Consider the following 24,712-nt stretch of genomic DNA (forward strand, 5'->3'; position numbering starts at 1 on the left):
CTTCCACGTCCTGTGGTAGATCTTGGCGGAGGATGGTTTCCTAGCCTGTCTCATGGTGGCAACCACTTCATGAGATAAACCTGAGGCCGCTAGGATCCAGGACTCAATGGCCACACAGTCAGGTTCAGGGCCGCAGAATTCAGATGGAAAAACGGCCCTTGAGACAGCAAGTCTGGACGGTCTGGCAGAGCCCACGGTTGGCCTACCGTGAGGTGCCACAGATCCGGGTACCACGACCTCCTTGGCCAGTCTGGAGCGACGAGGATGGCGCGGCGGCAGTCGGCCCTGATCTTGCGCAGCACCCTGGGCAACAACGCCAGAGGTGGGAACACATAAGGTAGCCTGAACTGCGACCAATCCTGAACTAAGGCGTCTGCCGCCAGAGCTCGGTGATCGTGAGACCGTGCCATGAAAACCGGGACCTTGTTGTTGTGCCGTGACGCCATCAGGTCGACGTCCGGCATCCCCCAGCGGCGACAGATCTCCTGAAACACGTCCGGGTGAAGGGACCATTCCCCTGCGTCCATGCCCTGGCGACTGAGAAAGTTTGCTTCCCAGTTTTCCACGCCTGGTATGTGAACTGCGGATATGGTGGATGCAGTGTCTTCCACCCACGTCAGAATCCGCCGGACTTCCTGGAAGGCCTGCCGACTGCGTGTTCCCCCTTGGTGGTTGATGTATGCCACCGCTGTGGAGTTGTCCGACTGAATTCGGATCTGCTTGCCTGCTAGCCACTGCTGGAAGGCTTGTAGGGCAAGATAGACTGCTCTGATTTCCAGAACATTGATTTGAAGGGTGGACTCTTTCCGAGTCCACGTACCGTGAGCCCTGTGGTGGAGAAACACTGCTCCCCACCCTGACAGGCTCGCGTCTGTCGTGACCACCGCCCAGGATGGGGGTAGGAACGACTTTCCTTTCGACAATGAGGTGGGAAGAAGCCACCACCGGAGAGAGTCCTTGGCTGTCTGAGAGAGGGAGACATCCCTGTCGAGGGATGTCGACTTCCCGTCCCATTGGCGGAGAATGTCCCATTGAAGTGGACGCAGATGAAACTGCGCGAAAGGAACTGCTTCCATTGCTGCTACCATCTTCCCTAGGAAGTGCATGAGGCGCCTCAAGGGGTGCGACTGGCCCTGAAGGAGAGATTGCACCCCTGTCTGTAGTGAACACTGTTTGTCCAGTGGAAGTTTCACTATCGCTGAGAGAGTATGAAACTCCATGCCAAGATATGTTAGTGATTGGGTCGGGGTTAGATTTGACTTTGAAAAGTTGATAATCCACCCGAAACCCTGGAGAGTCTTCAGTGCCACGTTCAGGCTGTGCTGGCATGCCTCTTGAGAGGGTGCCTTGATAAGTAGATCGTCCAAATACGGAATCACAGAGTGACCTTGCGAGTGCAGGACTGCCACTACTGCTGCCATAACCTTGGTAAAGACCCGAGGGGCTGTCGCCAGCCCGAAAGGTAGAGCTACGAACTGCAGGTGTTCGCTTCCTACAACGAAGCGTAGAAAACGCTGATGCTCTGGCGCAATCGGCACGTGGAGATAAGCATCCTTGATGTCTATTGATGCTAGGAAATCTCCTTGAGACATTGAGGCGATGACGGAGCGGAGGGATTCCATCCGGAACCGCCTGGTTTTCACGTGTTTGTTGAGCAGCTTTAGATCCAGGACGGGACGGAACGACCCGTCCTTCTTTGGCACCACAAACAAATTGGAGTAAAAACCGCGACCTCGTTCCTGAAGAGGAACGGGAGTCACCACTCCTTCCGCCTTTAGGGCGGACACCGCTTGCAGAAGAGCATCTGCTCGGTCGGGAGGTGGAGAAGTTCTGAAGAAGCGAGTTGGAGGACGAGAACTGAACTCTATCCTGTACCCGTGAGACAGAATGTCTCTCACCCAACGGTCTTTGACCTGTGACAGCCAAATGTCGCCAAAGCGGGAGAGCCTGCCACCGACCGAGGATGCGGAGAGAGGAGGCTGAAAGTCATGAGGAAGCCGTCTTGGTAACGGTTCTTCCGGCTGTCTTTTTTGGTCGTGATTGAGTCCGCCAAGAATCTGAGCCCCTCTGATCCTTTTGAGTCCTTTTGGACGAGGAGAATTGGGACCTGCCTGAGCCTCGAAAGGACCGAAAACCAGACTGTCCCCTCCTCTGTTGGGGTTTGTTTTGTCTGGGTTGAGGTAAGGATGAATCCTTACCCTTGGAGTGTTTAATGATTTCATCCAAACGCTCACCAAACAGTCGGTCACGAGAAAAAGGCAAACTGGTTAAGCACTTCTTGGAAGCAGAATCTGCCTTCCATTCTCTCAACCACAAGGCTCTACGTAAAACCACGGAGTTGGCAGACGCCACTGCCGTACGGCTCGTAGAGTCTAGGACAGCATTAATTGCGTAAGACGCGAATGCAGACATTTGAGAGGTCAAGGGCGCCACCTGCGGAGCAGATGTACGTGTGACCGTGTCGACCTGTGTAAGCCCAGCTGAAATAGCTTGGAGTGCCCATACGGCTGCGAATGCTGGCGCCAACGACGCTCCAATAGCTTCATAGATGGATTTCAACCAGAGCTCCATCTGTCTGTCAGTGGCATCTTTAAGTGCCGCCCCATCTTCCACTGCAACTAAGGATCTAGCTGCAAGCCTGGAGATTGGAGGGTCCACCTTGGGACACTGGGTCCAGCCCTTGACCACGTCAGGGGGAAAAGGATATCGTGTATCTTTAAGCCGTTTGGAGAAACGCTTATCTGGATAAGCGTGGTGTTTCTGGATAGCGTCTCTAAAGTCAGAGTGGTCCAGAAAAGTGCTCAATTTACGCTTGGGATACCTGAAATGGAATTTCTCCTGCTGTGAGGCTGACTCCTCCGCAGGAGGAGCTGGTGGAGAAATATCTAACATTCTATTGATGGACGCTATAAGATCATTCACTATGGCGTCACCATCAGGTGTATCCAGATTGAGAACGGTCCCAGGATCAGAATCCTGATCAGCCACATCCGCCTCATCACACAGAGAGTCGTCCAGCTGGGACCCTGACCAGTGTGATGAAGTTGAGGGCCGCTCATGGCGAGCCCGCTTAGGCCGTCTGGGACTGTCGTCCGAGTCAGAGTCGTCACCCTGGGGTGCATGCGACACCTCCTGAGCTCGGGAGTGATCCAGCTGAGGGGGACCAGGGAGCAATGATTCCACAGTGCCCATGGTCTGAGTTACTGGTCTAGACTGCAATGTTTCAAGAATTTTAGACATAGTCATAGACAATCTGTCAGCAAAAACTGCAAACTCCGTCCCTGTCACCTGGACAGCATTCACAGGTGGTTCTCCCTGGGTCACCTCTAGCAGTGGCCCCGGCTGTGCAAGTTGCACAGGAGCCGAGCACTGCACACAATGGGGGTCAGTGGAACCTGCCGGTAGAGCAGCCCCACATGCGGTACAAGCAGCATATAAAGTCTGTGCCTTGGCACGTTTGCTTTTTGCGGACGACATGCTGTTGTCTGCCTTGAGTAACCTAGGAGGGTATATAGCAGAGAGTCACCAGCGACCGTACAGTGTAATGTATAGCATGCAAGCACAAAAATACAAAGTACACTTCGGCACAAGTGGGGGTGAGCCCTTGAGGGCTGCTTACCGCCCGCTGAAAAGCGGGTGTGAGGTCGCAGAATCCCGTGTCTGGGTCTCCCAGTCTCCCCTCTCCAGCTCAGCGTGCAGACAGGAATGGCTGCCGGCGTCCTGTGAGGAGGGGCGGACCGTGGGCGTGCCACAAACAAAGTGCGGGAAACTGGCGTCCCACTGTGCCCAGTGTGAGGGCTGGAGTATGTAAAGCAGACTCCAGCCCTCAGCGCTGATGGTCTGTACAGCGTCCCGCCCTCCCCCTGACTGGCAGGTCTGGGGGCGGGAACGAAACGAACTAGGCCGCAAAAGCCGGGGACTGTAGTAATAAGCGCGGCCGTCATACATGCACGGCTAGCGCGGAAGTCCCCGGCGCACCACAAGTCCCAGCCGCGTCGCAGTGAAAACTGACCCCAGCGGCCGGCGCGGCCGTTCGTACTAAGTCTACTCACTCAGCAGCGCTGTAGTGAGGAATGGCACAAGCGCAGCAGCGCTGATGTCCCCGGCGCACTAACACGCCCAGCATGCTGCGGTGTGCGCGCGGTATGCCCGGGGACACAGAGTACCTTAACGAAGCAGGGCCCTGTCCCTGACGATACTCAGCTCCATATCCAGCCGATTCTCCGGGGGCTGTGGAAGGAGCACGGTCTCAGTGCCTGGAGACCGGTAAAGTCCCACTTCACCCAGAGCCCTAATGGGGATGGGGAAGGAATCAGCATGTGGGCTCCAGCCTCCGTACCCGCAATGGGTACCTCAACCTTAACAAACACCGCCGACAGAAAGTGGGGTGAGAAGGGAGCATGCTGGGGGCCCTAGTATGGGCCCTCTTTTCTTCCATCCGACATAGTCAGCAGCTGCTGCTGACTAAACAGTGGAGCTATGCGTGGATGTCTGACCTCCTTCGCACAAAGCATAAAACTGAGGAGCCCGTGATCCCACGGGGAAGTGTATAGCCAGAAGGGGAGGGGCCTTACACTTTTTAGTGTAATACTTTGTGTGGCCTCCGGAGGCAGTAGCTATACACCCAATTGTCTGGGTCTCCCAATTAGGAGCGACAAAGAAAATAAGGAGTTGAATACTCCTTACTCCCTTGTTCTAGTTTCAAGGTTAGAAATGCAAATTGTATAATTGGGTGTCTTGCAATACACGAGTTCAGTTGATGACGCTGGCTCAAGGAGAACATGTCTGTGTGTTCATTATCTGATACATTGATATATCAGTACTGATATACAGCTAATACGGCACAGTCTCTGAATTCCCCGTATGAAGACTCCATTAGCAGTCTTTACCTAAATTCCTCCCTTGATATCGTCATAACAGTTCTGACACAGACAAGGTAAAGAGGGTTTTATTTTGCCTAATTACATTGTATACAGCTCTCCTACAAAACACGGTCCATGTTTTGTTATAAGAAAAGAAAGTACATAAAAGAAACATACAGGCCTTTATACAGTACACAGCAGACCAGAGCGATCACTGTACATGGGGGATGTTTCTAAAAGATTTAAAATGCTCTGGGGGTGTCTTTAAAACTTTTTTTTTTTATTTACCCTTTCATAAATAATTGCATAATGGGGACTATGTTACATGAGCATTTTAATGGCCGTGTGGATGGACGCCAAACAGGGAATCATTCACTTTTAGGATGCCGAGCCGCCGTCCTCAGACCGTCTGACGTCCATCTCAGTGCATAATAGTACCAGACCCTACTGCACAATCCGGTCTGATTTAATAACTAGACGTGGCCACGTGGATCATGTCCTGGCTCTGTGTCAGTCCATCTAAGTTGTAAAATGAAGCTTGAATAGTACAGTTTGTGGTGTGGTAACGTCTGCAACGGCAAGCTCCTGTCCGTCCACGAGGCCAAGCTCTACAGGGGACGAAAAGAACAGAAAATAAAAATGACTATCACCTTTTTAAGATAGGAAATAACATATCGCTGGTGGAGAAGGGGGGAAGAGAGAAGACAAACAGAGGAGAGGAACAAGACGAAAAAGGGAAGAGAGGAATGAAGAAGAGAGGAGGAGGGGAGGAATGAAGAAGAGAGGAAGAGGGGAGGAATGAAGAAGAGAGGAGGAGGGGAGGAATGAAGAGAGGAGGAAGGAAGGAATGAAGAAGAGAGGAGGAAGGGAGGAATGAAGAAGAGAGGAGGAAGGGAGGAATGAAGAAGAGGAGGAGGAAGGTGTGATACCAATGTGATATGACTGAAGTTTGAATGTAATTAGATAGGAATCATAAAAGATAGGAGTGATCCCAGATATTATTTGACCTATCAATAATTCAGTATCAAAGAGATGTCCTTTGGAAGGCCAATATGATGACCAAAGAATACATGTCACAGGTTTTTGAAGCAGTTTTCAAGATAACGAGGAAGCCACATTTACAGTTCCACTTGCCGGAAACTTGTGGTTAGCTTAAAGACAGGTTTAAGGAAGCTTGCATATGAAATTTACGGCTCATTGCAATATTTCACTAACACTATGGTCAAACTGTGGTCGGTCAGTTGTCAACTGGCAGGATGTGCAGGAAATGTGCAGGAAGCTGCCGGTGCCCACAGCATTTTGTGGTCAAGTTACATGAACATGACTCAGCTGTCACATGCTGGTGACCATTTAAACACAACCTACAATGTTTTCCTATAAAAATACACCAGACTCGCTTAATGTTAGGGAAACCTTCCAGGACATTGAAGTGTACGTACGCACTGTTCCTGTGATGCAAGATGCCATGTTGATTCCTTATCATTAACTCGAGTTCCCTCCGATGTGAAAGGATTGCTACAACAAACGGTAATGTTGATGCATATTTCTGTTATTGTATAAGTTTCTATGACTATAGTTCTAAATGCCTATGTACCATTGATTATATTCATGTGCTATTAAAATAAATAGTATCTTGCTATAAAGAATATTAGTATTCGTGCCTGATTAGGATATCAGTGAGCGCTTCGTAAGTACGGGCTTTCAGCCCCCTTTTTAGTAGAATTTAGCAAGACAGAAGGGAGGAATGAAGAAGAGGAGGAGGAGGAAGGGGAGGAATGAAGAAGAGAGGAGGAAGGGAGGAATGAAGAAGAGAGGAGGAAGGGAGGAATGAAGAAGAGGAGGACGGAAGGAATGAAGAAGAGGAGGACGGAAGGAATGAAGAAGAGAGGAGGAGGAAGGGGAGGAATGAAGAAGAGAGGAGGAGGCGGAAGGGGAGAAATGAAGAAGAGAGGAGGAGGAAGGGGAGAAATGAAGAAGAGAGGAGGAGGAAGGGGATAAAGGAAGAAGAGGAGGGGGGGAATGAAGAAGAGAGGAGGAGGGGAGGAATGAAGAAGAGAGGAGGAGGGGAATGAAGAAGAGAGGAGGGGGGGATGAAAAAGAGAGGATGGGGGGGATGAAAAAGAGAGGAGGGGGGGAATGAAGAAGAGAGGATGGGGGGGATGAAAAAGAGGATTGGGGGGATGAAAAAGAGAGGATGGGGGGATGAAAAAGAGAGGATGGGGGAATGAAGAAGAGAGGATGGGGGGGGGGAATGAAGAAAAGGAGGGTGTAATGAAGAAGAGGAGTGGGGAATGAAGAAGAGAGGAGGAGGGGAGGAATGAAGAAGAGAGGAGGAGGGGAATGAAGAAGAGAGGAGGAGGGGAATGAAGAAGAGAGGAGGGGGGAATGAAGAAGAGAGGATGGGGGGGATAAAAAAAGAGAGGAGGGGGGGAATGAAGAAGAGAGGATGGGGGGGATGAAAAAGAGAGGATGGGGGAATGAAGAAGAGAGGATGGGGGGGGAATGAAAAAAGAAGGGAATTTTGTTTACTTACCGTAAATTCCTTTTCTTCTAGCTCCTATTGGGAGACCCAGACAATTGGGTGTATAGCTACTGCCTCCGGAGGCCACACAAAGTATTACACTTTAAAAAGTGTAACTCCTCCCCTCTGCCTATACACCCTCCCGTGCATCACGGGCCCCTCAGTTTTGGTGTCAAAGCAGGAAGGAGGAATTTATAAATTGGTCTAAGGTAAATTCAATCCGAAGGATGTTCGGAGAACTGAAACCATGAACCAAAGGAACAATTCAACATGAACAACATGTGTACACAAAAGAACAACAGCCCGAAGGGAACAGGGGCGGGTGCTGGGTCTCCCAATAGGAGCTAGAAGAAAAGGAATTTACGGTAAGTAAACAAAATTCCCTTCTTCTTTGTCGCTCCATTGGGAGACCCAGACAATTGGGATGTCCAAAAGCAGTCCCTGGGTGGGTAAAAGAATACCTCAATAAACAAGAGCCGAAGAAACGGCCCTCTCTTACAGGTGAGCAACCGCCTCCTGAAGGACTCGCCTACCTAGGCTGGCATCTGCCGCCGCATAGGCATGAACCTGATAGTGTTTCGTGAAAGTGTGCAGACTCGCCCAGGTAGTGCTGACACACCTGCTGAGCCGTAGCCTGGTGCCGCAATGCCCAGGATGCACCTACGGCTCTGGTAGAATGGGCTTTCAGCTCAAAAGGAATCGGAAGCCCAGAAGAACGGTAGGCTTCAAGAATCAGTTCCTTGATCCACCGAGCCAAGGTTGACTTGGAAGCCTGCGACCCCTTACGCTGGCTAGCGACAAGGACAAGGAGCGCATCAGAACGGCGCAGGGGCGCAGTGTGCGAAATGTAGAGCCGGAGTGCTCTCACGAGATCTAAGAAGTGCAAATCCTTTTCACACTGGTGAACTGGATGAGCCAAAAGAAGGTAAGGAGATATCCTGATTGAGAAGAAAAGGGGGATACCACCTTAAGTAGGAATTCCGGGACCGGACGCAGGACCACCTCGTCCTGGCGTAACACCAGGAAGGGAGCTTTGCATGATAGCGCTGCTAGCTCCGACACTCTCCGAAGTGATGCGCCTGCCACTAGGAAGACCACCTTCTGCGAAAGGCGTGATAGAGATAACTCCGAGGACGCTAAGAGCCAGGCCACAATGGCCACCCTGTCAGGTTGAAGTCCGCAGAATTCAGATGGAAAATGGCCCTTGAGACAGCAAGTCTGGTCGGTCCGGGAGTGCCCACGGTCAACCCCCCAGTAAGATGCCACAGATCCAGGTATCACGACCTCCTCGGCCAGTCTGGAGCAACAAGGATGGCGCGGCGGCAGTCGGACCCGATTTTGAGTAACACTCTGGGCAGCAGTGCCAGAGGGGTAAATACATAAGGCAGTCGAAATTGCGACCAGTCCTGAACTGATGCGTCCGCCGCCAGCGTTCTGTGCTGGTGGTTGATGTACGCGACCGCCGTGGCGTCGTCCGACTGTTTCCGGATTTGCCTGCCGTCCAGCCACCGCTGGAACGCCTTTAGGGCTAGCTACACTGCCCTTAATTCCAGAACATTGATCCGAAGGGAGGACTCTGTCGGAGTCCAGGTTCCCTGAGCCCTGTGGTGGAGGAAGACCGCTGTCCACCCTGACACACTCGTCCGCCCAGGATGGGAGCAGGAAGGATTTTTCTTTCGACAAGAAGTGGGAAGAAGCCACCACTGAAGAGAGGTTTTGGCTGCCAGTGAAAGAAAGACGTTCCTGTCTAGGGACGTCGACCTCCTGTCCCATTTGCGGAGAATGTGCCATTGGAGTGGGCGCAGATGAATACTGCGCAAAGGGAACTGCCTCCATTGCTGCCACCATCTTCCCTAGGAAGCGCGTGGGGCGCCTCAAGGGGTGTGACTGGGCCTGAAGGAGAGAGTGCACCCCTGTCTGCAGCGAACGCTGTTTGTCCAGCGGAAGCTTCACTATCTCTGAGAGAGAAAGAAACTCCATCAAGAGGTAAGTCAGTGATTGGGTTGGTGTCAATTTCTACTTTGGGAAATTGATGATCCACCCGAAACTCTGGAGAGTCTCCAGAGCAATGTTCGGGCCGTGTTGACCTGTCACCCGGGAGGTGCCTTCACTTAGGAGATCGTCTAAGTCAGGGATCACCGAGTGTCCCTGAGAGTGTAGGTCCGCCACCACTGATGCCATGACCTTGGTGAAGACCCGTGGGGCTGTCGCCAGGCCGAAAGGCAGAGCCACGAGCTGAAAGTGTTCGTCCCGGATGGCGAAACACAAGACGCGTTGATGCTCTGGTGCAATCGGAACATGGAGATAAGCATCCCTGATCTCAATTGATGCTAGGAAGTCTCCTTGGGAATCGAGACGATGACAGAGCGGAGAGATTTCATCCGAAACCGTCTGGTTCTCACGTGTCTGTTGAGCAGAATGAGGCCCAGAACTGAACGGAATGATCCGTCCTTTTTTGGTACCCCGAACAAGTTGGAGTAAAGACCGCGACCACGTTGTTGAAGCGGAACGGGGATCACAACTCCATCTGCCGTAAGAGTTCATCGGCTGAAAAAAATGCATCGGCTCGCTCGGGGGGGCGGAGATGTTCTGAAGAAACGAGTCGGAGGACGAGAGCTGATCTCTATCCTGTAACCGTGAGACAGAATGTCTCTCACCCATCGGTTTTGGACATGTGCCAACCAGGCGTCGCAAAAGCGGGAGAGCCTGCACCGACCGAGGACGCGGTCTTGGTGAGGCCGAAGTCATGAGGAAGCCGCCTTGGAGGCGGTTCCTCCGGCGGTCCTTGTAGGACGTGACTTAGACCGCCATGCAGAAGAGTTCCTCTGGCCCTCCTCTGACCTGTTGGACGTGGAGGAATGGAACTTGGCTGAGGACCGAAAGGACCGAAACCTCGATTGTATTTCTCGTTGCTGAGGTCTGTTTGGTTTGGACTGGGGTAAGGACGAGTCCTTTCCCTTGGACTGTTTAATAATTTCATCCAATTGCTCGCCAAACAAACGGTCGCCAGAAAATGGCAAACCGGTTAAGAACTTCTTGGAAGCAGAGTCTGCCTTCCATTCACGTAGCCCCATGGCCCTGCGGACTGCCACCGAATTGGTGGATGCTACCGCTGTACAGCTCGCAGAGTACAGGAAACGGCGTTCATGGCGTAGGACGAAAAAACCTACGCCGGAGAAGTCAAGGACACAACCTGCGGGGCAGAGGTACGTGCGACCGCATTAATCTCAGCCAGAGAAGCTGAGATAGCTTGGAGTGCCCTCACGGCTGCGAAGGCCGGAGCAAAAGATGCGCCTATGGCTTCATAGATGGATTTCATCATAAGCATTATTTGCCTGTCAGTGGCATCCATGAGAGATGAACCATCTGCCACTAATACTACGGATCTAGCCGCCAGTCTAGAGACTGGAGGATCCACCTTGTGACACTGAGCCCAACCCTTAACTACGTCAGGGGGAGAAAGGGTCATTAAGGCGCTTAGTAACGCGCTTGTCCGGAAAGTTCTGTGCTTCTGGACAGCCTCTCTGGAGTTAGAGTGATCGAAAAACGCACTCAGTGTAACGTTTGGAAACCCAAACTGGTGTTTCTCCTGCTGTGAAGCCGACTCCTCCATAGGAGAAGATGGGGGAGAAAGGTCTAGCACCTGGTTGATGGGCGTTATAAGGTCATTTACTATGGCGTCCCCTTCAGGTGTATCAAGATTGAGTGCAACATCAGGATCAGAGCCCTGAGCTGCGACCTCTACTTCATCCTCCCGAGAGTCCTCATGCTGAGACCCCGAACCGCGTGATGAAGTCGGGGAAGGTTCCCAGCGGGCCCGCTTAGCCTGTCTGAGGCCGCGGTCCGTGTCGGAGTTCTCACCGTGGGATCTGGGTTTTACCCCAGGAGCCCCTTGTTGTACCGACCCAGAGGGGCCTGGGAGCGATGTCGGTCTGGACTGCAAAGCTTCCAGTATCTTAGCAGACCCTCTGTCCATAGACTGGGCCATGGAATGTGAAAGCGACTCAGAGAGTTGCTCAGACAAACGTGCAAACTCTGTCCCTGCCATCTGTGCAGTGGAAACCGGTGGTACCACCTGAGCCGAGGGTCCCACCAGTGCCGGAGGCTCCGGCTGAGTGAGTGCCCCAGGGGCCAAGCATTGTACACAATGAGGGTAGGTGGAACCTGCCGGTAATATAGCCGCACAAGAGGTACAGGTTGCAAAATACCGTATTTTTCGGACTATAAGACGCACCGGACTATAAGACGCACCCTGGTTTTAGAGGAGGAAAATGGGAAAATAAAACTTTAAGCAAAAAATGTGGTCATGACACACTGTTATAGGGCGAGGATCTGCTGCTGACACTGTTATGGGGGTAATGTCCCCAAATTCTCTACTAAGGTACCCCATCCTGGTAATGATCCTCTTGCCTTGTATATGATCCTGCTATAAACCCCCATCCATCCTGTTCACATACCCCCCCCCCCATCCAGCCTGTTCACATGCCCCCCCATCCAGCCTGTTCACATGCCCCCCCCATCCAGCCTGTTCACATGCCCCCCCATCCAGCCTGTTCACATGCCCCCCCATCCAGCCTGTTCACATGCCCCCCCCATCCAGCCTGTTCACATGCCCCCCCCCATCCAGCCTGTTCACATGCCCCCCCCATCCAGCCTGTTCACATGCCCCCCCCCATCCAGCCTGTTCACATGCCCCCCCCATCCAGCCTGTTCACATGCCCCCCCCCCCATCCAGCCTGTTCACATGCCCCCCCCATCCAGCCTGTTCACATGCCCCCCCCATCCAGCCTGTTCACATGCTCCCCCCATCCAGCCTGTTCACATGCTCCCCCCATCCAGCCTGTTCACATGCCCCCCCCATCCAGCCTGTTCACATGCCCCCCCCCATCCAGCCTGTTCACATGCCCCCCCCCCATCCAGCCTGTTCACATGCCCCCCCCATCCAGCCTGTTCACATGCCCCCCCCATCCAGCCTGTTCACATGCCCCCCCCATCCAGCCTGTTCACATGCCCCCCCATCCAGCCTGTTCACATGCCCCCCCATCCAGCCTGTTCACATGCCCCCCCATCCAGCCTCTTCACATGCCCCCCCATCCAGCCTGTTCACATGCCCCCCCATCCAGCCTGTTCACATGCCCCCCCATCCAGCCTGTTCACATGCCCCCCCATCCAGCCTGTTCACATGCCCCCCCATCCAGCCTGTTCACATGCCCCCCCATCCAGCCTGTTCACATGCCCCCCCATCCAGCCTGTTCACATGCCCCCCCATCCAGCCTGTTCACATGCCCCCCCATCCAGCCTGTTCACATGCCCCCCCCATCCAGCCTGTTCACATGCCCCCCCATCCAGCCTGCTCACATGCTCCCCATCCTGCCTGCTCATATACTCCCATCGTGCTCATATACCATCCTGGTATATGGCCTGTATCCTATAGCACAGAGAAAAAAATAAACGTTTATACTCACCTTTTCCTCACTCCCTGCAGCACCAATCATCTTCCTCTCTGGCACGCTGACCTGTGTGTGTGGAGCCGTTCCCCTGCTTCATCGCGATGTCTTCCTGTCTGTGCCGATCAGCTGACCGGCTCAGCACAGATCAGCTGACCGGCACAGACAGGAAGACATCGCGTGCTGCAGGGAGACGGCTCCACACACGGGGACGGGTGAGTACACTGATTCACTGCACCCCGCGCTGGTAATTACGCGCGGGGGGCAGTGAATACAGCCGCACATGATCACTCCAGGCTGTAATTGCCAGGGGTGATCATGCCGGCTCTTTGCAATGCGCGCGTCCCCGCTCATCCTTCCGCCCACCTGTCAGCGCCGGCTTCTGCGCTGAGAGATGGGCGGGAGGATGGGCGTGCATATGTAATGAGCGGGCCCACGTGGTCACGAGCAGGCGCTGCTGCTGCCTGCTCGTGCCCCCGATGACCTGCAGCACCCTCATTCCCAGCCGCAGCCCTATAGTCAGACCATAAGACGCACCCCCAACTTTCCCCCAACATTTGGGGGGAAAAAAGTGCGTCTTATGGTCCGAAAAATACGGTAAGCCTGTGCCTTGGCACTCTTACTCTTTGCGGACGACATGCTGTTGTCTCCTCTTAGAGTAATCAGTGAGAGTATATAGCCAAAAGCCAATAATGCTGCCGAATAGTGAAAGCATATACCATATATATATATATATATATATATATATATATATATATATATATATATATATATATATATATATATATATATATACACATACATATATACACACATATATATATATACATACATATATATATATATATATATACACCTCGGCACCCAAGGGGGGCCAGCACCTGATTGGGAAACTGGTGCCCCACAGTGTTCAGTGAGGGGGGAGGAGGATACCAAAGTATGCTCCAGCCCTCACTGCCGACGTCCAGTCGGCCGTCCCGTCGTTACCCCTGACTGGCAGGCCTGGGAACGGGAGTACATGGCACTAGGCCGCAAGAGCCGGGGACTAAAGTTAAAAACGCGGCCGGCAAACAGGCGCGGTCGGCGCGGTAGTCCCGGTCTCACAAACCACACAACAACCGCTGCGTGTTTGTAATACAGTTGCTGCATGCCCCGTCTCAAAGGGGACACAGAGTACCTTATGGATGCAGGGCTCTGTCCCTGATGATGTCCAGTCTCCTGTCCGTCAGAATCCCCCAGGGGCTGCGGATGGAGCCCGGTCCCAGTGCATGGCGACCGGTTAGGATCCCCCTCTCCCAGAGCTGCAGAGCACATTCTGAGATCCTCCACCGGCAGCATTATAACAATGGCTGCCGGCGTTCCGAGGGGAGGAGGGAGCCGTGGGCGGTAACCACAAAAGTGCGGGAATCTGCGCCCCATAGTGATCAGTGAGGGGGGAGGAGGACAGCGAAGTGTGCTCCAGCCCTCACTGTCGGCGTCGTACCGACCGTCCCCGCCCTTCCCCCTGACTGGCAGGCCCAGGGGCGGGAGTTTAATACACTAGGCCGCAAAAGCCGGGGACTAAAGTAAAAACCGCGGCCGACAAACAGGCACGGTCGGCGCGGTAGTCCCGGGCAAAAATCCACACCGCAGTTGCTGCAGCGTCTGAGGCCAAGGTGCTTCATGCACCGTCCCAAAGGGGACACAGAGTACCTGTAGATGCAGGGCCCTGTCCCTGACGATACTCAGTCTCCTGTCCGGCAGATACCACCAGGGGCTGCGGAGGGAGCCCGGTCCCAGTGGCTGGATGACCGGTTAGGATCCCACTTCTCCCAGAGCCCCTAAGGGATGGGGAAGGAAAACGGCATGTGGCTCCTGCCTGTGTACCCGCAATGGGTACCTCAACCTTAACAGCACCGCCGACTCAGTGGGGTGAGAAGGGGAGCATGCCGGGGGCCCTGTTAGGGGCCCTCTTTTCTTCCATCCGATATAATCAGCAGCTGCTGCTGACTAAAATGTGGAGCATTGCGTGAATGTGTGCCTCCTTCAACACAAAGCATAAAAACTGAGGGGCCCGTGATGCACGGGAGGGTGTATAGGCAGAGGGGAGGAGTTACACTTTTTAAAGTGTAATACTTTGTGTGGCCTCCGGAGGCAGTAGCTATACACCCAATTGTCTGGGTCTCCCAATGGAGCGACAAAGAAAAGTGGGGGTAATGAAGAAGAGGAGTGGGGAATGAAGAAGAGAGGAGGAGGGAGGAATGAAGAAGAGAGGAGGGGGGGGATGAAAAAGAGAGGAGGGGGGGAATGAAGAAGAGAGGGGGGAATGAAGAGGGGAGACATTTTATTTTACAAGGGTTTCTTTTTAAATCACGTACGAGATATTTATTTCTCTACTAATTTCCTTCATGAGGTCAAAAATAATCCCTAGAGAACATTTAAGTGGAATTTCATCGCCAGCATTTTTTTTTTAAAGTACACATGGTATCACCGTCATGGGGGGGAGGAGGGGGGGAGAGATGAGTTTCTATTCACATTTACACACATGTATATATATATATATTCGTGTGTGCATGTGTATAAATATATATGTGTGTAATAGATATATATATATATATATATATATATATATATATTATAGTTAGATCCAGAAATATTTGGACAGTGACACAAGTTTTGTTATTTTAGCTGTTTACAAAGAAGGGAATTTTGTTTACTTACCGTAAATTCCTTTTCTTCTAGCTCCAATTGGGAGACCCAGACAGTGGGTGTATAGCTACTGCCTCTGGAGGCCGCACAAAGAACTACACTTAAAAGTGTAAGGCCCCTCCCCTTCTGGCTATACACCCTCCCGTAGGAGTACGGATTCCTCAGTTTTAGTACCAAAGCAAGAAGGAGGAAAGCCAATAACAGTTTCAAAAACAAATTCAATCCGATAACTAGATCGGAGAACTTAAGAAACAACGTGAACAACATGTGCACCCGAAAAAAACGAAACCCTAAAAACAAATAGGGCGGGTGCTGGGTCTCCCTCCCAATTGGAGCTAGAAGAAAAGGAATTTACGGTAAGTAAACAAAATTCCCTTCTTCTTTTTCGCTCCTAATTGGGAGACCCAGACAGTGGGACGTCCAAAAGCAGTCCCTGGGTGGGTAAAAAGATACCACATGAACGGGCTGTCATACAGCCTCTTCCTACAGGTGGGCCCACCGCCGCCTGAAGGACCCGTCTACCTAGGCTGGCGTCTGCCGAAGCGTAGGTATGCACTTGATAGTGTTTTGGTAAACGTGTGCAGACTCGACCAGGTAGCCGCCTGGCACACTTGCTGAGCCGTAGCCTGATGCCTCAACGCCCAGGACGCACCAACGGCTCTGGTAGAATGGGCCTTCAGTCCAGATGGAATCTGAAGCCCAGCAGAACGGTATGTGTGAAGAATTGGTTCCTTGATCCACCCGCGCCAGGGTGGATCTGGAAGCTTGCGATCCCTTATGCTGACCAGCGACTAGGACAAAGAGCGCATCCGAACGGCGTAGAGGCGCCGTGCGAGAAAATGTAAATCCTGAGTGCTCTCACCAGGGTCCAACAGATGTAAACCCTTTTCAAATTGGTGAACTGGATGCGGACACAAAGATGGCAAAGTGATATCCTGATTGAGATGAAAGGAAGAAACCACCTTGGGAGAAAACTCTGGAATTGGACGCAGTACTACCTTGTCTTGGTGAAACACCAGGAAGGGAGATTTGCAAGATAACGCCGCCAGCTCGGGACACTCTTCGAAGAGATGTGACCGCTACAAGAAAAACTACCCTTTTGTGAAAGCCGAGAAAGGGGAACCTCTTTCAAGGGCTCGAAAGGCGGCTTTTGAAGAGCAAGGAGAAACCTTGTTCAGATCCCAGGGTTCCAATGGCCGGTCTGTAAGGAGGAACGATATGACAAACTCCTTGGAGAAACGTGCGTACTTTAGAAAGCTGTGCCAAGCGCTTCTGAAAGAATACGGATAACGCGGAGACTTGACCCTTAAGCGAGCTAAGGGACAAACCTTTTTCCAACCCAGACTGCAGGAAGGAAAGAAAAATTGGCAATGCAAATGGCCAGGGAGAAAACCCTTGAGCCAAGCACCACGCTAAGATATCTTCCACGTTCTGTGATAGATCTTAGCTGAGGATGGTTTTCTAGCCTGTCTCATTGTGGCAACAACTCCCTGAGATAAACCTGAGGCCGCTAGGATCCAGGACTCAATGGCCACACAGTCAGGTTCAGGGCCGCAGAATTCTGATGGAAAAACGGCCCCTTGAGACAGCAGATCTGGACGGTCTGGTAGTGCCCACGGCTGGCCTACCGTGAGATGCCACAGATCCGGGTACCACGACCTTCTTGGCCAATTTGGAGCGACGAGTATGGCCTCGCTGGCAGTCGGACTTGATTTTTCCGGAGAACTCTGGGTAACAATGCTAGAGGTGGGAACACATAGGGGAGTCGGAATTGCGACCAATCCTGAACCAATGCGTCTGCCGCCAGCGCTCGGTGATCGTGAGGACCGTGCCATGAAAACTGGGACCTTGTTGTTGTGCCGTGGACGCCATCAGATCGACGTCCGGCGACCCCCAGCGGCAAACAGATCTGTTGAAAACACGTCCGGGTGAAGGGACCATTCTCCTGCGTCCATGCCCTGGCGACTGAGAAAGTCCGCTTCCCAGTTTTTCCACGGCCTGGGATGTGAACTGCAGATATGGTGGACGCTCTGCTTTCCACCCACGTCAAAATCCGCTGGACTTCTTGAAAAGCTTGGCGACTGCGTGTTCCCCCTTGGTGGTTGATGTACGCCACCGCTGTGGAGTTGTCCGACTGAATCCGAATCTGCTTGCCTTCCAGCCATTGTTGGAAGGCTCGCAGAGCAAGATAGATTGCTCTGATTTCCAGAACATTGATCTGCAAGGTGGACTCTTCCTGAGTCCACGTCCCCTGAGCCCTGTGGTGGAGAAACACCGCTCCCCACCCTGATAGGCTCGCATCTGTCGTGACCACTGCCCAGGACGGGGGAAGGAACGGACTTTCCCTGTGACAATGAGTTGGGGAGAAGCCACCAACGTAGAGAGTCCTTGGCAGTCTGAGAGAGGGAGACCGTCCTGTCGAGGGACGTCGATCTCCCATCCCATTGGCGCAGAATGTCCCCATTGGAGAGGGCGCAGATTGAAAACTGCGCGAACGGGACTGCCTCCATTGCTGCTACCATCTTTCCTAGGAAATGCATGAGGCGCCTCAGTGAGTGCGACTGGCTCTGAAGGAGAGATTGCACTCCAGTCCGTAGCGAGCACTGCTTGTCCAGTGGAAGCCTCACTATCGCTGATAGAGTATGAAACTCCATGCCAAGATAAGTCAGAGATTGGGTCGGGGTTTAGATGAGACTTTGGAAAGTTGATAATCCACCCGAAAGTCTGGAGAGTGTCTAGCGCCACCTCCAGACTGTGTTGGCATGCTTCTTGAGAGGATGCCTTTATAAGCAGGTCGTCTAGATACGGGATGACCGAGTGACCCTGCGAGTGCAGAACAGCTACTACTGCTGCCATGACTTTGGTGAAGACCCGGGGGGCTGTTGCCAGGACCGAAGGGTAACGCCACGAACTGTAGGTGCTCGTCGTGTATGACGAAACGTAGGAAACGCTGATGCTCTGGTTGCAATCGGCACGTGGAGATACGCATCTTTGATGTCTATTGATGCTAGAAAATCTCCCTGAGACATTGAGGGCTATGACGGAGCGTAGGGATTCCATCCGGAACCTCCTGACTTTTACGTGTCTGTTGAGCAACTTCAGATCCAGGACGGGACGATACGATCCGTCCTTTTTTTGGGACCACAAACAGATTGGAGTAAAAACCGTGACCCTGTTCCTGAAGAGGGACGGAGGTCACCACTCCTTCCCGCCTTTAGAGCGGCCACCGCCTGCCACAGAGCATCGGCTCGGTCTGGTGGTGGAGAAGTTCGGAAGAAAACGAGTTGGCGGACGAGAACTGAACTCTATCCTGTACCCGTGAGATAGAATATCTCTCACCCAACGGTCTTTGACGCTTGCTAGCCAAAATGTCGCCAAAGTGGGACAGCCCTCCCACCGACCGCGGGCGTGGGTATCGGAGACCGCAAGTCAGGAGGACGTCCGTTTTGGCAACGGTTCCTCCGGCTGGTCTTTTTGGGCGTGACTGAGACCTCCAAGGATTTGAACGTCTCTGGTCCTTTTGAGTCTTTTTTGACGAGGCGAATTGGGACCTGCCCTGTCCTCGAAAGGACCGATAACCAGACTGACCCCTCCTCTGTTGGGGCTTGTTTTGTCTGTGTTGCGGTAAGGAAGAGTCCCTTACCCTTGGAGTGTTTGATGATTTCATCCAAACGCTCTCCAAACAATCGGTCACGAGAAAAAGGCAAATTGGTTAAGCACTTCTTGGAATGAGAATCTGCTTTTCCAATGTCTCAACCACAGAGCCCTACGCAAAACAACTGAGTTGGCTGACGCCACTGCCGTGCGGCTTGTAGCGTCCAGAACAGCATTAATCGCGTACGACGCGAATGCCGCCATTTGCGAGGTCAATGGTGCTACCTGCGGGGCAAATGCACGTGTGACTGAGTCGACTCGCGCAAGCCCGGCCGTGATAGCTTGGAGTGCCCATACGGCCGCAAAAGAAGGCGCTAATGACGCTCCAATCGCTTCATAGATGGATTTCAGCCAGAGCTCCATCTGCCTGTCAGTGGCATCTTTTAAGTGCCGCTCCATCTTCAACAGCAACCAAGGATCTAGCTGCAAGCCTGGAAATTGGAGGATCCACTTTTGGACACTGGGTCCAACCCTTGACCACTTCAGAGGGAAAAGGGTAGCGTGTATCTTTAAGGTCGTTTAGGAAAACGCCTTTCAGGATAAGCGTGGGGTTTCTGGATTGCGTCTCTGAAGTCCAGCGTGGTCCAGAAAAGTGCTTAATGTACGCTTAGGGTATCTGAAATGGATTCTCTCGTGCTGCGAAGCTGACTCCTCTACAGGAGGAGCTGGTGGGGAAATATTCAACATCTTATTGATGTTAAATATAAGATCATTAACTATGGCGTCACCATCTGGTGTATCTAGATTGAGAGCGGTCCCAGGATCAGAATCCTGATCAGTTACGTCCGCCTCATCACCCATAGATTCATCCCGCTGGGATCCAGACCATTGAGATGAATGTGAAGGCCCGTCATAACGAGCCCGCTTAGGCTGCCCGGGGCCATCGTCCGAGTCAGAGTCTTCACCCTGAGGTGTAGATGCCCGTCCCGGAGCTAGGAGCTGAGGGGGACCAGGGGGCAATGATTGCACAGTGTCCGTGGTCTGAAGTACAGGCCTAGCTCGCAATGTGTCAAGAATTTGTGACATAGTGAGAGACATTCTGTCAGCAAAAGCTGCAAACTCAGTTCCTGTCACCTGGACAGCATTCACAGGTGGTACACCCTGGGACACGTCCAGCAGAGGTCCCGACTGTGCAAGCGCCGCAGGGGCCGAGCACTGCACACAATGGGGGTCCGTGGAGCCTGCCGGTAGAAAAGTCCCACATGCGGTGCAGGAAGCATATAATGTCTGTGCTTTGGCACCCTTGCGTTTTACGGGCGACATGCTGCTGGCTCTCTGCATGTGAGAGAGTCTATAGCCAAAAGGGCGACCAGCGCTATGCAGTACAAAGTATTTGTAGCAACAAAATACTAAGAATACTACGAGCACAAGAGGGGGTGAGCCCTGAGGGCTGCTTACCGCCCGCTGAACAGCGGGTAAGAGGCTGCAGAATGCCTTGTCTGGGTCTCCCCGGCTCCCCTCTGCAGCGCAGCGTGTCTGGCAAGAATGGCTGCCGGCTTGTGTGGAGAGGGGCGGTCCGTGGGAGTTCCCAACCAAAAGTGCGGGAACAGTGTCCCCTCTGTGCTGACTGTGAGGGCTGGAGTATGTAAAAACGACTCCAGCCCTCAGCGCTGATGCACTGGCCAGCGTCCCGCCCCTCTCCTGACTGGCAGGTCTGGGGGCGGGAACGAACGAAAGCAGGCCGCAAAAGCCGGGGACTCGAGTTATCAGCGCGGCCGCCGTAAAAGCGCGGGCCGCGCTGAAGTCCCCGGCGCACTACAAGTGCCAGCCGCGCCGCTATTCCAGCGGCCGGCGCGACCGAGTCCTAGACGTGGGCAGCGTCCCGCCCCTCTCCTGACTGGCAGGTCCGGGGGCGGGAACGAACGGAAACAGGCCGCAAAAAGCCGGGGACTGTAGTTATCAGCGCGGCCGCCGTAAAAGCGCAGGCCGCGCTGAAGTCCCCGGCGCACTACAAGTGCCAGCCGTGCCGCAGCCCCAGCGGCCGGCGCGGCCGATCCCATAAGTGTGCCTGCTTCAGCTAAGCTGAATGAGGCCAGGCACAGGCGCCGCAGCGCTGACGTCCCCCGGCGCACTACAACACCCAGCATGCTGCGGTGTGAGCGCCAAATGCACGGGGACCCAGAGTACCTTAAGGAAGCAGGGCCATGTCCCTGACGTACTCCGCTCCATCCAGCATCTTCTCCAGGGGCTGTAGATGGAGCCCGGTCTCAGTGCCTGGAGACCGGTAAATCCCACTTCACCCAGAGCCCTGTAAAAAGGGATGGGGAAGGAATCAGCATGTGGGCTCCTGCCCGCCGTACCCGCAATGGGTACCTCAACCTTACAAACACCTCCGACATAAGTGGGGTGAGAAGGGAGCATGCTGGGGACACTGTATGTGTCCTCTTTTCTTCCATCCGACATAGTCAGCAGCTGCTGCTGACTAAAAACAATGGAGCTATGCGTGCGTGTCTGACCTCCTTGCGCACAAAGCTAAAACTGAGGAATCCGTACTCCTACGGGAGGGTGTATAGCCAGAAGGGGAGGGGCCTTACACTTTTAAGTGTAGTTCTTTGTGCGGCCTCCAGAGGCAGTAGCTATACACCCACTGTCTGGGTCTCCCAATTAGGAGCGAAAAAGAAAACATGTTCAGAAATACAATTATATATATAATATGGGCTGAAAGTGCACACTCCCAGCTGCAATATGAGAGTTTTCACATCCAAATAGGAGAAAGGGTTTAGGAATCATAGCTCTGTAATGCATAGCCTCCTCTTTTTCAAGGGACCAAAAGTAATTGGACAAGGGACTCTAAGGGCTGCAATTAACTCTGAAGGCGTCTCCCTCGTTAACCTGTAATCAATGAAGTAGTTAAAAGGTCTGGGGTTGATTACAGGTGTGTGGTTTTGCATTTGGAAGCTGTTGCTGTGACCAGACAACATGCGGTCTAAGGAACTCTCAATTGAGGTGAAGCAGAACATCCTGAGGCTGAAAAAAAAAGAAAAAATCCATCAGAGAGATAGCAGACATGCTTGGAGTAGCAAAATCCACAGTCGGGTACATTCTGAGAAGAAGGGAATTTTGTTTACTTACCGTAAATTCCTTTTCTTCTAGCTCCAATTGGGAGACCCAGACAATTGGGTGTATAGCTTCTGCCTCCGGAGGCCACACAAAGTATTACACTTAAAAGTGTAAAGCCCCTCCCCTTCTGCCTATACACCCCCCGTGCCTCACGGGCTCCTCAGTTTTGGTGCAAAAGCAAGAAGGAGGAAAAGTTATAAATTGGTTTAAAGTAAATTCAATCCGAAGAAATTTCGGAGAACTGAAACCATTCAACATGAACAACATGTGTACACAAAGAACAACAGCCCGAAGGGAACAGGGGCGGGTGCTGGGTCTCCCAATTGGAGCTAGAAGAAAAGGAATTTACGGTAAGTAAACAAAATTCCCTTCTTCTTTGTCGCTCCATTGGGAGACCCAGACAATTGGGACGTCCAAAAGCAGTCTCTGGGTGGGTAAAGTAAAACCTCGTAATAGAGCCGTAAAACGGCCCCTTCCTACAGGTGGGCAACCGCCGCCTGAAGGACTCGCCTACCTAGGCTGGCATCTGCCGAAGCATAGGTATGCACCTGATAGTGTTTCGTGAAAGTGTGCAGGCTCGACCAGGTAGCTGCCTGACACACCTGCTGAGCCGTAGCCTGGTGCCGCAAAGCCCAGGACGCACCCACGGCTCTGGTAGAATGGGCCCTCAGCCCTGAGGGAACCGGAAGCCCAGAAGATCGGTAAGCTTCGAGAATTGGTTCCTTGATCCACCGAGCCAGGGTTGATTTGGAAGCCTGTGACCCTTTACGCTGGCCAGCGACAAGGACAAAGAGTGCATCCGAGCAGCGCAGGGGCGCCGTACGAGAAATGTAGAGTCTGAGTGCTCTCACCAGATCTAACAAGTGCAAATCCCTTTCACATTGGTGAACTGGATGAGGACAAAAAGAGGGTAAGGAGATATCCTGATTGAGATGAAAGGGGGATACCACCTTAGGGAGAAATTCCGGAACCGGACGCAAAACCACCTTGTCCTGGTGAAACACCAGGAAAGGGGCTTTGCATGACAGCGCTGCTAGCTCAGACACTCTCCGAAGTGATGTGACTGCTACTAGGAAGGCCACTTTCTGCGAAAGGCGTGAGAGAGAAATATCCCTCATTGGCACGAAAGGTGGTTTCTGAAGAGCCATCAGCACCCTGTTCCCAGGGTTCTAACGGCCGCTTGTAAGGAGGAACGATGTGACAAACCCCCTGCAGGAACGTGCGTACCTGTGGAAGTCTGGCTAGGCGCTTCTGAAAGAACACAGAGAGCGCTGAGACTTGTCCTTTAAGGGAGCCGAGCGACAAACCTTTTTCCAATCCGGATTGAAGGAAGGAAAGAAAAGTGGGCAAGGCAAATGGCCAGGGAGAAAAACCCTGATCAGAGCACCAAGATAAGAATATCCTCCACGTCCTGTGGTAGATCTTGGCGGACGTTGGCTTCCTAGCCTGTCTCATAGTGGCAATGACCTCTTGAGATAACCCTGAAGACGCTAGGATCCAGGACTCAATGGCCACACAGTCAGGTTGAGGGCCGCAGAATTCAGATGGAAAAAACGGCCCTTGAGACCGCAAGTCTGGTCGGTCTGGTAGTGCCCACGGTTGGCCCACCGTGAGATGCCACAGATCCGGATACCACGACCTCCTCGGCCAGTCTGGAGCGACGAGGATGGTGCGGCGGCAGTCGGACCTGATCTTGCGTAACACTCTGGGCAACAGTGCCAGAGGAGGAAACACATAAGGGAGTTGAAACTGCGACCAATCCTGAACTAAGGCGTCTGCCGCCAGAGCTCTGTGATCTTGAGACCGTGCCATGAATGTCGGGACCTTGTGGTTGTGCCGGGACGCCATTAGGTCGACGTCCGGCATCCCCCAGCGGCAACAGATCTCCTGAAACACGTCCGGGTGAAGGGACCATTCCCCTGCGTCCATGCCCTGGCGACTGAGAAAGTCTGCTTCCCAGTTTTCTACGCCCGGGATGTGAACTGCGGATATGGTGGAGGCTGTGGCTTCCACCCATAGCAGAATCCGCCGGACTTCCTGGAAGGCTTGCCGACTGCGTGTTCCGCCTTGGTGGTTGATGTATGCCACCGCTGTGGAGTTGTCCGACTGAATTCGGATCTGCTTGCCTTCCAGCCACGGCTGGAACGCCTTTAGGGCAAGATACACTGCCCTTATCTCCAGAACATTGATCTGAAGGGAGGACTCTGGCTGAGTCCAAGTACCCTGAGCCCTGTGGTGGAGAAAGACCGCTCCCCACCCTGACAGGCTCGCGTCCGTCGCGACCACAACCCAGGATGGGGGCAGGAAAGATTTCCCCTTTGACAGAGAAGTGGGAAGAAGCCACCACTGAAGGGAAGCCTTGGCTGCCCGAGAAAGGGAGACGTTCCTGTCGAGGGACGTCGACTTCCTGTCCCATTTGCGGAGAATGTCCCATTGAAGTGGACGCAGATGACACTGCGCAAAAGGAACTGCCTCCATTG

At 53.0% G+C, this 24,712-nt stretch overlaps 1 protein-coding gene across 4 annotated transcripts in view; it reads right to left on the reverse strand.

The window, feature by feature from the left end:
- Window positions 1-4,932: 4,932 nt before the first annotated feature.
- Window positions 4,933-24,712, reverse strand: part of UBA3 (ubiquitin like modifier activating enzyme 3) — a 135,778-nt gene continuing 115,998 nt past the window's right edge. For all 4 annotated transcript variants that reach the window (XM_075320701.1, XM_075320704.1, XM_075320700.1 and 1 more), the window contains one exon: window positions 4,933-5,470. In XM_075320701.1, coding sequence (XP_075176816.1) covers window positions 5,382-5,470 — 89 coding nt within the window. In that variant the 3' untranslated portion in view covers window positions 4,933-5,381. The remainder of the gene's footprint in view (window positions 5,471-24,712) is intronic.

Source organism: Anomaloglossus baeobatrachus, chromosome 8 (assembly GCF_048569485.1).
Source record: "Anomaloglossus baeobatrachus isolate aAnoBae1 chromosome 8, aAnoBae1.hap1, whole genome shotgun sequence".
Taxonomy (NCBI): Eukaryota; Metazoa; Chordata; class Amphibia; order Anura; family Aromobatidae; genus Anomaloglossus; species Anomaloglossus baeobatrachus.